This window comes from Hemicordylus capensis, chromosome 3 (genome assembly GCF_027244095.1).
Source record: "Hemicordylus capensis ecotype Gifberg chromosome 3, rHemCap1.1.pri, whole genome shotgun sequence".
Taxonomy (NCBI): domain Eukaryota; kingdom Metazoa; phylum Chordata; class Lepidosauria; order Squamata; family Cordylidae; genus Hemicordylus; species Hemicordylus capensis.
In genome coordinates this window covers 307,789,993-307,808,790 of record NC_069659.1, presented here as the reverse complement: position 1 = coordinate 307,808,790, position 18,798 = coordinate 307,789,993, and the positions used below count along the sequence as shown (strand labels likewise).

General features: G+C 46.3%; 1 protein-coding gene across 1 annotated transcript in view; it reads left to right on the top strand.

Moving 5' to 3' along the window:
• Positions 1-2,449, top strand: part of LOC128352118 (uncharacterized) — a 91,080-nt gene extending 88,631 nt beyond the window's left edge. The window contains exon 4 of the mRNA XM_053312374.1: positions 1,937-2,449. Coding sequence (XP_053168349.1) covers positions 1,937-1,983 — 47 coding nt within the window. The 3' untranslated portion in view covers positions 1,984-2,449. The remainder of the gene's footprint in view (positions 1-1,936) is intronic.
• The last annotated feature ends 16,349 nt before the right edge of the window (positions 2,450-18,798 follow it).

The window sequence follows — 18,798 nt, the reverse complement described above, 5'->3', positions numbered from 1 at the left end:
TCCTGCTAAAAAAGAAGTATGGAAATGTTCACTCTTCTAAACCTAGCAGGCTAAGGTGAAAACACTCCAGAAATTGTTTATTAGCACAGCAAACATTTGTTTGGATGCTTTGGTGTTGCATGATGGTGAGAGCACAGCTCATCACCTCCTGGAATTTCAACACTGAAAAAGCCAGTTGGTGGCAAAACTGTGATCATGATGTGGCTGTGAGATGTGGAGCATTCAGCCAAAAGGCTATCATGTCAAAAACACAAAAACAACCCCCAACTGTTGTAGTTTTTGCTTCACAGCTGTTAATCCAAATTCACTTAGAACAGAAGCCAGTAGGCTTGGACACTCACCCAAGTGGCTACCTTCCTAGGGCCCTGTCAGTTATGGTGCAGGGCTTGGGTCATGATCATCATTTACTCATTCTAGAAATGCACACACAAAAATTAAAAGGTCCTGTTCTCAGGCTACCAATACAAAGAAAGACATGGTACAAAAGGCAAGAGGAAGTGGAGAAGGAGTATGCATGAGAAGTATGCGTGCAGTCTGTTAATATTCACAATGGAACAAATCCCCCCATAACACATGGCAGAAGGAGACATATATATTTGTCTGTCCCAATTATACATAATGCATGAGGCGGGAGCAGAAGAAGCTAAGAAGTGAAGAAAAACAGCAGCTGGAACAGCAGCAACAGCTAAGGCTCCCCACCCCCCCCACACACCTTTTCTTGATTTTCATTATTGACTTGTATTTGTATTTTTATTGTGACCTGCCTTGGCATTGTCTGGATATAAAGGGAGGACAAATGTCCCCTCCCCCCCAAAGAAAAGAAAAGGAAAGGAAAGGAAAAAAAGAACCCTCCCATCACTTACAATTTCGTCTTCACAGTCCCTCCCTCATTGCATCTTTCTCCCAGCTGGACTCACTTTTGGTTTTGAAGCTCGAATGAAAGAAGAGTGACAGACTGTGTGCAGCTAAATTCCTAAAGAGACATTATAGATGCTGTATGTGAGTACAAATCTCAAAAGCGGGTCCAGAAGTCCCACCCTGGCCCATCAAGTCCCCCCACCCCCACTCCAACACGGCTCACAGTTACAGTAGTGTTGAAGCATTGAATACTATATCTGTGATGGTGGGCATTTCCATGATCAAAACTGGAGTGCCCCAGCCTCCCAATCACAAAAACCGGTGCAATCGAACATATGAACATTCATCTCTTCAAATGAACTGTCATAAGCTTGAAGAACATGGGTGGGAGGATAAGTGATGGCCCAGGGGTGAGACTTCCAACCCACTTGTGATATGAACAGGTGGGTGGAACCCCTTTTTAGAACCAGGGCCTGCTCTGAGACCCCAAAAAGCCAAAAGGCTAGATTGAGACAGGGGTGTAGCTAGGGGAGAGGGGGCCCGTGTTCATCCCTCTCTCTGGGGCCCCCCCAGAATGAGGGAGACAATGAAGAAAATAGGGAGGAGTGGACCTGGAGGGTCCTCAGGAGGTGGGGGCCCGTGTTCTTTGAACCCTTTCGCTCAATTATAGCTACGCCCCTGGATTGAGACCTGTGTCTGGATTGTCGTCTGGGCCTAATCACCTACACTTGTAATCATTAGCCTTAATAAAGCCCATTAAAACTCACAGGTGTGTGTGTTGGCTGCATGTGGTAGGATAAGGGGCAGATCAACCACCACCAATCAGTCACCCCCTTATCATATCACTTGCAATGATGTACAGTGTAGCATGTACAGTTGTGTTTTACAGTAAACACCTGACTGACTTAAGAAGAGCGCAGAGCATATGTGCTTAAAATCAGAGCCCCCATATTATATGTGATTGCATCAGACTCAGGTTTAAAGCCATCCTCCCACACCCTCATATGAAGATTGAACCAAAAGTCTCATGCAAAAATCAAACACTCTTGTTTCCCATTCTTGTGTCTTTCCTCTGTAGGTGTAAGTGTTATGGTCTGGGAATTTCCCCAAGCAATTCCAGGATAAATCAGAAAGGAGACTAATAGAAAGCCTGCCAGAGGATGCTAAGCACAGTGTGCCATCTCCTCCATTCACTTTCTATACTTGCTGCCATTTTGTCAAACTTCCTTTTGATCTGAGCAAGACTGTGCCTGAGGGATGTTTACCCACTTGCAATTAATTGAAATGGTTTCATTCTGTTAACTTTTTAGATCAACTGTTGAGGTGGATGTTATTTCAAAGTGAGCTCTCAGAGCTCAAAGGTCACAAAACTTTCCATTTGCACTGTGAGGGAGTCTTGCATATGGAATATTTCATTTGTAGTAACCTGACAGAAGATGCTGAGCATGACGAAGAATGGTTTACCAAAGGAAGAAAAAGAAATATTAAATAGGATATCATATATGCTATATAGATTAGCAGACCTTTGCTTGCTAGCTTTAGAGGACCTACTGGGAATACTTTGACTTTCTGTTCTGCCTTCTACTTTTAAAATGCTGGACTAGGCAGTATTGTGATTGAATAAAGCTGAAGTGAATATTTGCAGTTGAATTCATATCCATTCACATTTTCCTGACTTTTCTGAGAGTTTGCTCTGATTTGTCAGACTACTGGCTCAGAAAGGATGAGAGGAAGCCCAGACAGTTTGTAGGGCAAGGGTGAGTTTGTGTCTTAGTTGATCCTGGAGTCAAAAGACCAATTCGCATAGTATGTTCCAACACTCATAGAATGAGTGTACAGTGTATACAGGTACAGATCTGTACTCAGGATCTGATCTGATCAGATCTGATCCATTAACATGTTATGTTGAATGCGGGTGTAGTACACTTCCTATCTGTGCCATGCATTTGATGGGCCTGTATCCAGGTTCACTTTTAAAATGAACACAGATAGTCATCATACAAACATGTGTACATAAGCAAATAAGAACATAAGAACAGCCCTTCTGGATCAGGCCCAAGGCCTATTTAGACCAGCTTCTTATTTCACACAGTGGCCCACCAGATGCATCTGAGAAGCTTGCAGACAAGAGGTGAGGGAATGCCCTCTCGCTTGCTGATGCTCCCTTACAACTGGTATTGAGAGGCATCGCGCCTTTGAGGCTGGAGAGGTGGCCCACAGCCACCAGACTAGTAGCCATTGATAGACCTGCCCTCTATGAATTTGTCTAAGTCCCTTTTAAAGCCATCCAAACTGGTGGCCATCACCACATCTCACAGCAAAGAATTCCATAGATTAATTATGTGCTTTGTGAAAAAGTACTTTTTCTTGTAAGTTCTGACCTTCAGTTTCATGGGATGACCCCTGGTTCTAGTGTTGTGTGAGAGGGAGACAATTTTCCCTCTGTCCACTCTCTCTACTCCATGTATAATTTCATAAACCTCAACTATGTCCCCCCTTATTCGCCTCTTTTCCAGAGAGCCTCAGATGCTGTAGCCTAGCCTTATAAGGAAGGTGCTCTAAGCACCTTCATCTTGGTTGCCCTCTACTGTACCTTTTCCAGTTCTACAATATCCTTCTTAAGATATAGTGACCAAAACTGTATGCAGTACTCCAGATGTGGCCACACCATAGATTTGTATAAGGGCATTATAATAGTAGCATTGTTTTTAAATCTCTTTCCTAATGATCGCTAGCATGGAATTGGCCTTTTTCACAGCTGCCATGCACTGAATCAACACTTTCAATGAACTGTCCACCAGACATCTGTACACTCTTACAGCACAATGTCTGAATTGGGCTAATAGGTCCTAGACCAACTCTCTGCCAATCCATCATTTTTGAAAATGATCAGTGCTAGACATCAGTGGAAATAAGCTTCTGTTTGGAGATGGCATGGAGTGTAGGGTTGGAACCAGAGTGCCAGTGTGATGTAGCGTGTAATGAGTGCTGGATCTTGGAGAGCCAGACTCAGATATGAAGTTCACTGGGTGACCCTTGGGCCTCACAACGCACCTCATGTCTTGGCAGGATACAAAAGGATAAACCCCACATATACTGTCAGGGGTACAGACACCCCCACCCACCCCACTAAGCATTTGAAGAGTTCCTCCCTCATTTTATTGAGCTCCCCGACCAAAACTGGTGACCAATCTCTCCCCTCCAACATGTCTTTCCTCCTGTCAAAAAAACCCCTTGAAGTGAGTAGTTGCTCCTCAAGTTTTCTCTCTGTCCGCAACTCCTGGATGCTACCCTGAGTTCTTTGTGGGGAACTTAGGGATACAAATCTGATGTAAATCCTGCATTTTGTTTGTTTCAGTATTTTACCAGGAACTTTAAGATCTACTGTCAGCAGGTCACATGCCCCATTTGTATATAATTTACACTTGGTAATTCTTAAATAACTATTTTCTTAATGTTAGGATGTCACAACAAATAGGCAACTACAGAAGGGGTTGAAGGCCTTTATGCCGCTGGAGGGCACTGGCAGTGACAAAGGGAATGATAACTACATACCTGCTTTAAAGTGAGCACAGTCCAACACAGATAAGCTGAACCCCAGGGTTCCACAGATATGGTTGCCAGTGATGTCCAGAAATGTAGTTTCCGGACACTAGCAGAAAAAGTCTCCAGTTCACTCTGCTTTAGGAATAACTCATATTTGAAAACGGTCTTGCAACTTAGGGAAGCTGAGAGTGCTGCTTTAAAACACGGCATCAGACTGTGTCTTGTGCTGGAAGGCAGTGAGGCTCTTCACATGATTAGTGTGAAGCGCTGTTAGGTTTTGTGTGAGGAGTCGTCCCTGGGTAGCCTACACGATTGCCAGCTCCATCATGGAGCCAGCAAGGGCAGCAGGGATCAAGGGCCACGCGGGCCCTGGAAGTTCCAGGATGCCCCACGTGAGTGCATGGGGCATCATGGAGAGACCCCCGAGGCTGGGAGGCTTGTTGGAGCCTCCCGGCGGGGGTCTCCTCAAGACTTGTTGCAGCGCGAAACCGCACCACAGAGTCTCATGACAGCAAAAATGCGATTAACGGAATGAGCGCTCCGTTAACCTCGTCTAAGGGCAGGGGTTCCTAGGCAGGCTAGCTGCCATGGAACCACCGGGCTTGCGGCCGGGCCTGGTGGTTCCAACTATTACTGGAAAGCAGGCTATGCTCCCTTAGCCCACTTTCCAGTAGCCGTGGGAATAGCCTCAGTGTCAGTGTTGGGGTGGCGCTTTCATGAGGCAAGGTAAGAGGATTGCCTCAGGTGGCAGATTTTGGGGGCATCAGCAGGGTGGTGAGATCCCCTCCCTGCTGCTACCATAAACACAGCTCTTTGAGACTGATCTGACCCTTGCAAGCACTGGAAGGAAAGCCTCTCCCCACACTACTTTCAAATCTTGCAACAAAGACAAGGGGAGAAGAGAAGGCTACTGGCAACATTCCCTCCTCCCCACCTTGACCAGGGGTGGCCCAAGATACTGTCTTGCCTCAGGCACCTCAGTATTATGTATACTGGGCCACCCCTGGTCAGTATTACAGATTGGGTGGTTGGTACACACATACCTTCTGCATAAACCTTCTGTGTAAACCGCCCTGAGCCATTTTTGGAAGGGCGGTATAGAAATCGAATAATAATAATAATAATAATAATAATAATAATTAATTATTATAAAACCTCCTCACCAGGCAGCAGGTTCAAAAAATATGTGCTGATATGTCTGTGAAGCAGGAAGGTGTGTGGTTCCTGGAAATAACAAATAACTACCTTGCCTACCCAAAATTTGTGGACCCCTATTCAACTTACATACGATGTCAATCTTGTGTGAATTGACCATGGGGATTTCTCTAAATGTTGCTCACATACTACAATTTGGGCAAAAATGAGACTCAAATGTTAATTAATTTCATTTGGCCTCTTCCATTTTTTTCCACCTCCGCAAGCAGGCAAGTAATGGCCATCATACCATTTCCCGGGGAAACAATGAAACAAATTATAGTTCTTCTTGATGCCCTTAATACTTGGACTTTGTAACCTTGGAAATGTACCGTAAAACAGTATAATTGCTGTTTCAGTACATGCTTCCCAAAATGTAAGTAATGTTTGAACCTACTTCAAACACTTGTTTTCAACTTAAAAACCTTGGTTCCCTGTGTGTGCCCATTGTCAGCTTTCCATTATTGCTATTCTGTTCACACTGGGAGGCTGCAGGGGATGATTATTAAGACTTTATGATACCACATATTGTTGCAGCAACCGGAAACAATCTCTCAAAGTAGCCTTTAGTGCTTGCCTTTCCCCCCGCCCCTGCTCTAAAATGTGCTCTGAGTTGCACTTAATAAATGCACCAGACCAGAAGAATCAGCTGTAATACACAGATTTCCAATTCTATACCTGACAAGGAGTTTGCTTCCATAGTTGACTTCAATTTATCTGTGGGCAGGGGGAAAGTTCACTTTATTGAAACTATTCATGATTTTGTTTCCCCCTAGTAGTCTGAGAAGTGTCTGTTTGGGCTTACAGTGGCGACCTCTTCACCTACAAAGAAATAGAATAATGGTTTGTATCCTGCTTTGTCGTAGAGAAAATGCTTTTGCACTTTTCACTGATTCTGGAAGTTATTTCCTCGGAGACTCAGTTGACATAAAAACATGGTTTGAAAACTGGTTCAATACTGCATTTCCCCTCACATGAGACAATACTAAGATTCCTTGGAAAAACCATCAAACTGAATTTGAAAGGTTTTATATGGGTATGCTTTCAGTTTGATCTATGAACAAGTGATCCTGAAAATAAATATTTAAAATTAGGCACAACAACTGCTATGCCAGCCCAACACTAAAAATCATGGAATTATGCCAGTACTGTGAGGTCACCCAAGACACTGCACACAAAGATATGGTGGAATGTCATGACTGTGGCAATACAAAGAGGGAAAACCAGGAGGGGTGACAAAGGGAGCCAAGCTCTCAGCACTAGTATATAGAATATATTGAAGTTACAGACATACAAATCACAACCGATAAATCATACTACCAATGTACAAAACCATTGAAAATACTAAACACTAATGACTGAATAATAATAAAATTCTGTCAGAGCAGGATGATTTCCACTTACAAGATATTTATGAAGGGTTTCACTATTGAAGTAATTTATACCAAAGGCAAGTTGTTCTAGTAAGAACTAATCTGCCTAATTCCCTTTACATAGGAAACTGCCATATACTGAGTCAGACCATTGGTCTATCTAGCTCAGTATTGTCTTCACAGACTGGCAGCGGCTTCTCCAAGGTTGCAGGCAGGAATCTCTCTCAGCCCTATCTTGGAGAAGCCAGGGAGGGAACTTGAAACCTTCTGCTCTTCCCAGAGCGGCTCCATCCCCTGAGGGGAATATCTTACAGTGCTCACACCTCAAGTCTCCCATTCATATGCAACCAGGGCAGACCCTGCTTAGCTAAGGGGACAAGTCATGCTTGCTACCACAAGACCAGCTCTCTCCTTTCCTTTTGCTAACCCTACAACTGGAGTAAATTTGGTCCAAATAGGGGTGCACCTAGCCAAAAGTGTTGCCCGGACCATCCTGCTATGAGCCCCCCCCCCCCGCATTTGTGAGGGCCTCCTGTTGCCACCTTACGGCTGCCCCCAGTGCCACCCCATGAAAAGTTACCTTCCTTGAGCTGCCAATGTACACGCACAGGGGGTGGGAGGTGAGCCAAGCAGGCCTCCCCCCGCCCCATTTTGGTGGTGTCTGAAGCAGCTGCTGGGCGGGCCTGTCTGGCCCAGTGGTCCTTGCAAACTGCAAGGTGCTGGCATGCTGGAGTGCCTCACAGTTTGCAAGGACTGCTGGGCCAGACAGGCCTGCCCAGCAGCTGCGCCAGCTGCTGCCACCACCACAGAGCAGGGGGAGGCCTGCTCAGCTCACCACCCGCCCCTGCCCCCCAGGCATATACCTTGGCGGCTAAAGGAAGGTAGCTTTTCACGGGCAGCACAGCAGGGGAGTGCTGGGTGGGTGCAGGGTGGCAACAGGAGGCCCCCTGGAGGCCCCAATCCATTGGAGCTCTCTGTACCTTTGAGGCCGTGGGCCGGGTCCCCAAGGTCCGGGGGTTATATTGCCTCTGGGTCCAAATTAGGCAGACCACTTGCACCTCAAACATTCATGCATCCACCATCTTGAACTGGTATAGATGAAATAATCACAAACTATGTGTGTGAGGTGTCTCTAAGAGCCTCAACAACTGTACCAAATTTGGTCCAAATCATTTCCCACTTTGCATCTCAAACATTCATATGTCTGCCATCTTGAATTGGGGTGGATAACATCATCACAAACTATGCCCTTGAGCCGTCTCTGTTTGTCACTCACTATAACTTTGCCAAATTTGGTTCAAATCAGTTAGGCAGTCTTCACTGTGTGAAACAGGATGCTGGACTAGATGGGCCTTGGGCCTGATCCAGCAGGGCTATTCTTATATTCTTATGTTGAATTGGTTAGGCAGTCTACTTGATGTGTGAGCACTGTAAGAAATTCTCCTTAGGGGATGGAGCCACTCTGGGAAGAGCAGAAAGTTCCAAGTTCCCTCCCTGGCTTCTCCAAGATAGGGCTGAGAGAGATTCCTCCCTGCAACCTTGGAGAAGCCATTGCCAGTCTATGTATAAAACACTGAGCTAAATGGACCCATGGTCTGACTCAGTATATGGCTGCTTCCTATACTCCTAAGTTAGCCCACTTGCACCTCAAATGTTCATGCATCTGCCACCTTGAATTGGGGTAGATGATATCATCACAACCTATGCCGTTGGAGCATCTCTATGTGTCCCTATAGCTCTAGCAAATTTGTTTAAAATTGGTTAAGCGGTTCACAAGTTAGCCCACTTGTACCTCAAATGTTTACACATCTGCCATATTGAACTGGGATGAGTAACATCATCACAAATTACGCCATTGAGGTATACTTATGTGTCCATGTACTGTACCCAATTTGGTTCATATTGGTCCAGTGATTACGAAGTTGGTAGACATACACACACACGTGTGTCCTTGCACAGAATGTCAGGTGATCTCATAAGTCTACTGGAAAGGAGGTAAAAAAATTCCAAAGAGCAACATGACAGCTGTCACGACACTGGTTTTTCCACGGCCGTTCTCTTGTTTACTTCTCCTTCTCACCTCCCCCAGTCAGGGCCTCAGAGTTTTTGAGGGGAGGGGGTTTGGTTCACCCAAGTCCTCCTCCTCCAGGCTCCTTGGTGTCACTGTGGCAGTCTCTCTCCAGAAGCCTCCACCACTCACCCTCCAACTGCCCCTCATCACTGGCTGAGCCTGCCTTCAATCCCTCCTGACAATTGATGCATCCCCGCCCCAACTGATTGGACCTCCACCTGGCCATATCAGACTGCTCTCACCCTTATCCCCTCAGCAGTGCCTCTGTCTGCTGCTGCCTCCTCCCTCACTCACCCCAGCCCTTCCCCTGGACCCTCTAGCCCGGCTCCTTGGTCCCACAGTGTCTTGGCTGGCCTTTCGTCAGGCTGATCTGTCCAGCCACATGCCCTGCCTGGGGACACTCCAGCCTTGGTCACCGAGGGAACGTCAGAGTCGGTAAGGCTGGTCTGGGCCCCCACCAGACAACAGCAAAATAATCCATTAAGTACTCCACTACTCAGTGGTGGCTCAGTCTCTATTCAGAGTACCCAATTCTGTATTATAAGTTCACAAATGACATCATTTTTGATATTTAGTAATTAAGAGGATTTGAACTCTTCTTTATTGTGAAACAATTACATGCATGCATCCATACTTTTTAAAAGAATTTTTGATTCAGTTGCTTACAGTTTTGGGATAGGATTGTATATGTTAAATTGGGTTTTGTTGCTGTCTATGTAACATTGCACCCAGATCAAGGAGGACACGGGGCTTAACTGGAGGAAAGGGACTCAGCTTCATTCAATGGACATCTAATTATACAACAAAGGGATTGGCTACAGTGCAGGAATTAATGACTCACCACTCAAGGTGTGCATCCATGCCTACAACACATCGGATAACACACCTAACTCAGAATAGCATCATAGCCCTATGGCCAATTGCTGCTCCTCTTACCAACCAAATGCGTCAAGGCATAAAAACATAAAAACAGCTCTGCTGGATCACGTCCAAAGCCTATCTAGTCCAACATCTTGTTTCTCACAGTGGCCCACCAGATGCCTCTAAGAAGCCCACAGGCGAGGGCTAGGGATGTGCCCCAAACCAGCAGGGGCTGGTTCAAAGGTGGAGGGGGGATAACTATAAGGTCAGGGGAGGGTGCACTTATTCCCCTGTCACATTTCCCCCACTGGCACTCGCTTAAAAACTGGTCCGGCAGGGCAGAAGCGTACCTCCCTGCCACCACTCCACTTCTCAGATCGGAAGTAAGCGGAAGTAGCCCATGCATGTGCGCACGTCAACGTGTGTGTGTGTGCAAGCCCAACGTGCATGCACATGGGACCAACATGCCCATGCACACGAGCCACTTCCACTAACTTCCAGTGCGAGGAGAGGATGGGGTGGCAGGGAGGTATGCTGCCACCCCGCTGGACCAGTTTTTAAGTGCGCATCGGTGGGGGAAACACGCTGGAGGGGGGAAAGCGTACCCTCCCCCCCCCTTTGAACCACCTGGTGTTCTAACCTGTTTGGAGGCCCGTAAAAATGCCTTGGAACCGGTTCATGCACATCCCTAGTGAGGGTATGCCCTCTCTCTTACTGTTGCTCCCCTGCAATTGATATTCAGAGGCATCATGCCTCTGCGGCTGGAGGTGGGCTACAGACATCAAACTAGTAGCCATTGATATACCTGTCCTCCATGAATTGGGGGTTGGGGGGTTGGGTTGGGCCAGGCCTCTTGTAGACATGTGTTTGGGCTCTCTTGAGTGGGATGGTGCTGGGGGTGTGCCTAGCAGTTCAGGAGCAGCTATTACTGTAGTGGTGGGGAATAGAAGCATCGGCGCTGGCAGAGCAGCTGGCCATTACAGGGGAAGGGAAACCAGTAATTTAGTAACTGTTTCCACTTCCAACTGTTCTGTCAACGCTTCAGCCTCGGGGAGCAGCTCCAATGACCCACAGAATCTGGCCTTGCTCCTCTGCAATGCCAGGTCAGTTCAGAATAAGACTGAAATTGTCCACGATTTGATCGTGAATGAGGGAGCTGACCTGGCATGTATAACTGAGACCTGGTTGCGGGAGGCGAGTGGTCCAGTGTGGGCTCAGTTTCTCCCACCAGGTTACTCTGTCGTGGAGCAGGCCATGGGAAGTGGGCAGGGGGGGTGGCTGTGGTCCATAAGAATACCATTTCCCTTACTGGGGGCCCTGTGAGACAGCTGACTTATATTGAGTGCATATTTTTGAGGCTGGGAACTAGGGATAGATTGGGGATTCTGTTGGTGTACCGTCCACCCCGCTGCCCAACTGACTCCCTAACTGAGCTGACGGAGCTGATGTTCCGTGGGTGGGGGATCCAGTGGTTTCCCCATTGTCATGGATGGACCACTACCTGGTTAAGGTTGGTCTCACAGCCACAATCCACCCCTGCAGGGGTGGTGGACCTATTAGGATCGTCCGTCCAAAAAGGCTGCTGGACGCAGTGGGATTTCAAAAGGCCTTGGAGAATTTTGATGTTGGTGTGGCCGGTGATTCTGTTGATGCCCTGGTGGGAACCTGGAACAGGGAACTCAACAGCGCAGTAGACACGATTGCTCCTAAGCGTCCCTTCCGACCTGCTGCAAAAATGGCCCCTTGGTATACTGAGGAGCTGCGGGGGCTGAAGCAGTTGGGTAGGTGACTAGAGAGCAAGTGGAGGAGAACTCGGTTAGAATCTGACAGGATTCAGCATGGGACCCATTTGAAGGCTTATGTGGTGGCAGTGCGCGCAGTGAAAAGAGATTCTGGTCAACGCACATTGCGGCTTCAGGTTCACACTCAGCGGAGCTATCCCAGGTTGTGAGGAGTTTGGTTTCTGCTCCTTCTACTTCCAATCAGTCCCCGGGGTCGTTCTGCTGTGATGCTTTTAATGGGTTCTTTGTGAATAAGATCTCCTGTATTTGGGCCGACTTGGACTCCACTATTTCTGCAAGGTCTATGGAGGAGGTGTCCAGCGATCCCTCTTGCAGTATTAGATTGGATCAGTTTCAATCTGTGACTCCTGAGGATGTGGACAAGCTGCTTGGGGCGGTGTGGCCTACCACCTGTTCTCTGGATCCTTGCCCGACTTGGCTGCTTCTATCTAGCACGGAGATTGTTGGAGGTGGCCTAGTTAATATTGTAAATGCATCGCTGAGGGAGGGTAGGGTGCCCCGCTGTCTGAAGGAGGCAATGGTTAGACCACTCTTAAAGAAGCCTTCCCTGGACCCCTTAGCAATGGACAGCTACAGGCCAATCGCCAATCTCCCTTGGTTGGGCAAGGAGATTGAGAGGGTGGTGGCTGACCAGCTCCAAGCAGTCTTGGAGGAAACTGATTATCTAGACTCATTTAAAACTGGCTTTAGATCTGGCTATGGGGTTGAGACAGCCTTGGTCGGCCTGACGGATGACCTTTACTGGGGAATCAACAGAGGGAGTGTGACTCTGCTGGTTCTTTTGGATCTCTCGGCGGCGTTCGATACCATCGACCATGGTATCCTTTTGGATCACCTGGGGGAGTTGGGGATAGGGGGCACTGCTTTGCAGTGGTTCCGTTCCTATCTCTCAGGTAGATTCCAGATGGTGGAGCTTAGTGACAGTTGCTCCTCAAAACGGGAGCTGTTATATGGAGTCCCTCAGGGCTCCATTCTGTCACCAATGCTTTTTAACATCTACATGAAACTGCTGGGTGAGGTCATCAGTAGGTTTGGTGCTGGGTGTTATCAGTATGCTGATGACACCCAAATCTACTCCTCCTTTTCATCTTCAGGAAATGGCACTCATTCTCTAAATGCCTGCCTACAGGCAGTAATGGGCTGGATGAGGGATAACACAATGAAGCTGAATCCAAGCAAGATGGAGGTGCTCATTGTGGGGGTTCAGAATGAGGGATGAGTTAGATCTTCCAGTGCTGGATGGGGTTACACTCCCCTGGAAGGAGCAGGTGCATAGCTTGGGAGTACTCCTGGACCCAGGCCTCACCCTGGTATCTCAGGTGGAGGCCATGGCCAGGAGTGCTTTCTGTCAGCTTCGGCTGATTCGACAGCTGTGCCCATTCCTTGAGGAGGATGACCTCAAAACAGTGGTGCATCAGCTGGTAACTTCCCGCCTTGACTATTGCAATGCACTCTATGCGGGGCTGCCTTTGTACATAGTCCGGAAACTTCAGTTAGTTCAGAATGCGGCAGCCAGATTGGTCTCTGGGGCAATCCGGAGAGACCATATGATGCCTGTTTTGAAACAGTTACACTGGCTGCCAATATGTTTCCGGGCAAAATACAAAGTGCTGGTTTTTACCTTTAAAGCCCTGAACGGCTTGGGTCCGAGATATCTTAGAGAGCGCCTTCTTTTACATGATCCCCACCACACGTTAAGGTCATCTGGGGAGGTCCATCTCCAGTTACCACCTGTTCGTTTGGTGGTGACTCAGAGGCGGGCCTTCTCTATAGCTGCTCCGGGGTTGTGGAATGCACTCCCTGCGGAAATTCGTCATCTTAATTCTTTACTGACCTTCAAGAGAGCCCTTAAAACCCATCTGTTTGGCCTGGCCTTTCAGGATTTTTAATTAGTTTTAATTGTTTTAATGTTAACCTGGTTTATAAGGTTTTAATTGTTTTGATAATTTAATTGTTTTTAAAGATGTTTTTAAATTGGTGTTTATATTTGTATTTCTGTTTTAATTGTTTTTAACGATTTCTGTTTTTTAATTGTAAACCACCCTGAGCCAGCTCGGAAAGGTGGTATAAAAATCAAATAAATAAATAAGTAATGATAAAGAGGATTATTTAAAGGCACTTACATGTATTGGACAATGTCCAGGCTGCTTTGCTCTTCTATTAAATTAGTGAAATTAAATATTCTTGTAGTGTAAAAGAATATCAGTAAATAAAGACTTACCTTGAAGTGTTGTTTCTGTGAAAATGCTACATTACATAGTTCTCAAAATAGATTCTTTTCCATTAATAGGGTCCTATTAAAGGACTCATTGACCTCAATAATAATGGGTTTCACTGGAAATAAAAGTGGGGGAAAGAAAGACATTATTTAAGAAATCTAAGAAGCAAATGACAAATTGATTTATAGGAACCCCTGATGATCTTGTTAAGCACATCAACAAAATCAAACTTATTATATATTATAAATGTCTGATTTTTTAAAAGTACACCTTATGATTGATTAAGGTTTGCACATGCACCAAAATATGGTACAGTGGATTGTTGTTGGTTTTAAATTAAGAGAGTGATATCTTATGGAACAGAGCTTAATTTTTTTTCACTTTTCATTTCATTTGATAGAGATTGTTGCACTAGTATTTTTATATGGAAACCAAATTTCCAACAAAACTGATCTCTGCAATAGAGAAAAGAGTAACCTGTGGCAAAAGAGGTTTTAAAAAATCAGCAGCAACAACAAAATTATCTCTAAGGTCTGGAAATCAAGGAAGGGAAATAAAAAGTTATATTATTATAATAGTGCAAGTTTGTTGTCTGATTACTGTGAATGGGTACCTTTATGGTGTTGTCTAAAGTGTCTCAGATGGAAGCCAGGGATTTGACATGCATGAACCATCATGTTCTTTGTGGGAGTAGATGTACAGGATCGACAAAGAAAGAGAAAGAAAGCTTTTTGCTGATTAAATATGAAGCACTTTAGGGTGTATGGTCTCTCTCTGGAGATCTGATCTAGTGGATCTGCTGCCTTGCAGAACTTTCTGCCTTTACTTATGTTTTGCTTATATATTTGTAAATAAAGCAAATATTACAAAGAAAATATTACAAAGACACTTTATGCCTGTAGTGCTTTTGTCAGCAGAGTTGGTTCTGAAGACTGCAGTCGCAATTACAGCACATCTCTCATCTAAAAAATGTGTTTTATAACTGCTTCCCTCATAAGCATAAAGTAATCTTAGGTAGATTTAACTGGGATTTTATTCAGAACTCCATTTCCTCCTCCTTCCCTTCCCCTCTGACTCCACCACCATATTTTCTACAGGATCTCCACTAGGACAAACATCCAAACAACAAAACACAACATATTATTAGACAGAATAGCAGAAGAAGATATGCTGGGTAATCCATCTGGAACTTTTCACTGTTTGGGGGAACCAGGGATCACATAACAAAAAGCCCATCTAAACCCAGTACTCAATAGGGTATCTAAAAATGTTTCCCTAAGTTGAAAGCCCTGAACAGAATCCTGACAAGTCAGCAACATATTGAAGCTGTTCACAAAATCCATGTGAAGAGCTTCGGATGGGGAGAGCAGGTTAACTTACCCCTCCTCGCAGATGATCGCCCAGATGGGCAGTCGGACCAGCCACCCAGGTGATAACTGGCTCCATCTAGGAGCTGGTGGGGAGCCAGGAGGTTTGGGGGCCTCCTGGCTGCTCCATAATGCACTGTGTGAATACATAGTGCATTATGAGGAGCCTCCCGATGCCAGTCGAGAGGCTACTCGTGTGTCAGTGTGCCACACAAAGCAATTTGCCCAGTTTCAGGCGTGCTCACACCCAAAGCCTGGGTTAAGCGGTGGGCTACTTTACAAGGCTCGCTGCTGCACCACTGCCAGGAGCTGCACGGCTCATGGAGGTTCTCATGTGCAGCGAAAACCAGGCTGGGCTTCCCTGGCCCAGTTTTTGCTGCACATGTGTATAGCTTCATTATACTTTCTCCCCAGAAAGGAAACCCTGCAGATGCTTCAATTCTTAGCCCAGCTTTTTCTTCAAGCTTCTGCAGAACACAGTAAGGGTATTCACATGACTGACTGGGTGGGCAGAAAGGCAAGATCGTCTTCCCCCGCAAGATGATCCTTTGTGAAATCTTTGGTGCCCAGGGAGTGAAGGCAGCTCTCAGGGATTTGATAAGAAAGGACGTGGATTGAAGGTCTTAATAGCCTAGTGTAGGGGTTCCCAGCCTGTGGTACTCCAGATGTTGCTGAACCACAGCCTAGGGGATGATGGGAGTTGTAGTTCAGCAATAACTGGAACATCACAGACTAGGAACCCCTGCACTAGGCTATTAAGGCCTTCATTCCATCTCCCTTCTTATCTACTCCCAGAGAGTTTAATTCAGCCCCCAGGCAACAGCAACAGTATCAAGGTCATCATATACCCACCATTTGCATTATATTTCTGGTTTATCAATACAATTTTGTTTCCAAAACCCTGGAGCTATTCTGACGATCAGTGGAAAACGGGCTAAGGATGCTTAGCCCGTTTTCCACCGATCGTGAGACTCACTGGGCTCGCAGCCAAGCCCGGTAGAGTCAAAGCGGGTCACCCGCTTTTGTAGCCTTCCCCTAAGCCCTAAGCTCCACTTACTCGGGCTTCCTGATCGTGAGTTGCCGCGGTGTGGCTCTGCACCACGGCTACTCATGAGTAGAACCCCGGAGGGGAGGCGAAAAACTGCCTCCCAGCTCTAGAGGTCTCTCCAATATGCCCTGCGTGCTTGCACAGGGCATACTGGAGCTTCCGGGGGGATGTGCGGCCCCCGAACTTCCCAGCCCCCGCTGGCTCCATCACAGGGTCGGCAATTGTGTGGGTGGCCGATCCGGCTGTCCAGGGATCCTGCCCTGCTCATCTGCGGGGAGTGCCTGCAAACCTGGCCAAAGCGGGTCTCACGAATCGTGAGACCCACCTCCCTGTCTCTGAATCTGTTGCTGCTTTGAGGGTATGCCAAGATGTTTTGTTTTCCACTGTGTCTTTAGCGGTTGTTCTACAGCAGAGATATGTGGAGTGAGGAGAAGAAAACAAAAGGCCTGAGACCCATCTTCATCTCTTGTCCCAGAACGCACTTCAACCTTGCCACACCGATTTCCCACGAAATTTTAAAAGAGGGGGCAGGAGGAGGCAAAGTTTTAATTCTTCCCTCCCTCCTAGCAACCTGCTCCTATCATAATTTTATTAACTCCTTCCCATCCAGCGTATAAATAGCCCCAGTGGATTTGCTTAGCAGAATATTACCTTTTCTGTTTAGGCTTAACTATTTGAGTCTTACATAGCTAGGGAACAAATGGCAATATGCCATGACTGGCTGATGTGCCCAACTACTCTTCCACAAATTGATCTGCTGCTGGCATCTGCCAGTTCCACATCTTCATTCCTCACATACCTATCCCCTGTGAAAAAGAACAAAATCGATTCCTTGATTCTTTCATGCACAGCTGGGTATGGTAGCATTCTTTCTGTTTGTCTGCAGGCTGCAAAATAAGTTAGAAAAAGTTATCTTACACTGGCTTAGGCTTCAATCTTGTACATACCGACTTGGGGAGCAAGTCCCATTGAAAGCAATTGCACTTATTTCTGAGTAGACATGGTTAGGACCAGGTGGCTATCCTTCACTGCACATCTATACAAAATATGATTGTGGAACAGCCTAATCACCATTGTAAAAAGGCTTACTACGTAGCACTGACATAATGATGGATTTCAATGCTAATTGCTTATAGGATCTTCACATGTAATTAATTCCAAAGAATACACAAAAAGCCAATTAACATTTTTTGTGCAGTACAGCCTAGGCTGCTTGGTTCTGATATATACAGGTTTCTAGCCCTTATCGCAAACATCATCTTGGGAAAATGTAGAAAACGCCTAGTCAAATAAGTGGTGGCGTAAGAGGAAAAATACTTTGAGAGGTAAAAAAAGGTGAAGCAGATGAAGATGAAGTAAATTAAAAGTGCAGAAAGTTCACTTGCTTGTTCAGCAGATTAAATCCCAGATGTGGCATTTCTGGGAATACTGCTCCACTTAGGTTGCTTCACCCCCTGCCCCCCACCCCAAGTTTTCCTCGGAAGTGAAATAAAAGACTAATTTTTTTTTTTAGAATTCTTGAAGATTATTTTAAAAAGTCATACAGGTGAGGCATAGGACTGTGCAGTCATGTCCGTCTGACATACATGTCAGACCAACATGGCCTCTGTTGGGCATTGTTGGAGGGAGAATGACACAAGGAGCCTTGGCCAGTGAGAGCGGGGCTGGGGTTGGCTGGGGGTGGGCAGAGGATGGGGCAGGTGGGAAGGTCAGGCGCAGAATGCAAATGACCACCTGTGCAGCTAAATGTAAAGCCAGGATGACAAGAGGAAGAGGCAGCCACAGCAGGGCAGGAAGAGAGAGAGAGCAGCTGTAGCTCCTGCCTGCCCCATCTGCCTTCCCCTACACACACACACACACACACACACACACACACACACACACACACACACCACTTCTCAAAGCAGTTCACACAGGGGCGAAAACATAATAAAAAAGATGGTTCCCTGTCTAAAGAGACACAAACACACCAGTAACAGACACTAGGAGGTGGCTGTGTTGGGCTTGAATGGTACTAGTTACTCTCATTCTGCTAAATATAAGATGGTCACTACTTTGAAAGCTTCCTCTTTGTCCAGTTAAAGGGGCTTTCCTCCTCCTCCTCCTCCTCCTCCTCCTCTTCTTCTTCTTCCTCTTCCTCCTCCCCCTCCTCACCTTTCACTGGGTGGGAGCAGAGACAGAACAGTACATTGCTTTGTCTTCACTCCAGAAGGTGCACTCAACTAGCTACCTTGCTACCTGAGGTTTGAATTTTAAAACAACCCTTCCCCCTTTAGCTCTCCTTCTAGATGCCTGAGTGCATCTGGGAATGGTAGTGTTTTCTGCAGCCTTTGGAAAAAGCTACAATTCTCAGAATCATAGGAACATAGGAAGCTGCCATATACTGAGTCAAACCATAAGTCCAGCTAGCTCAGTATTGTCTTCACAGACTGGCAGTGGCTTCTCCAAGGTTGCAGGCA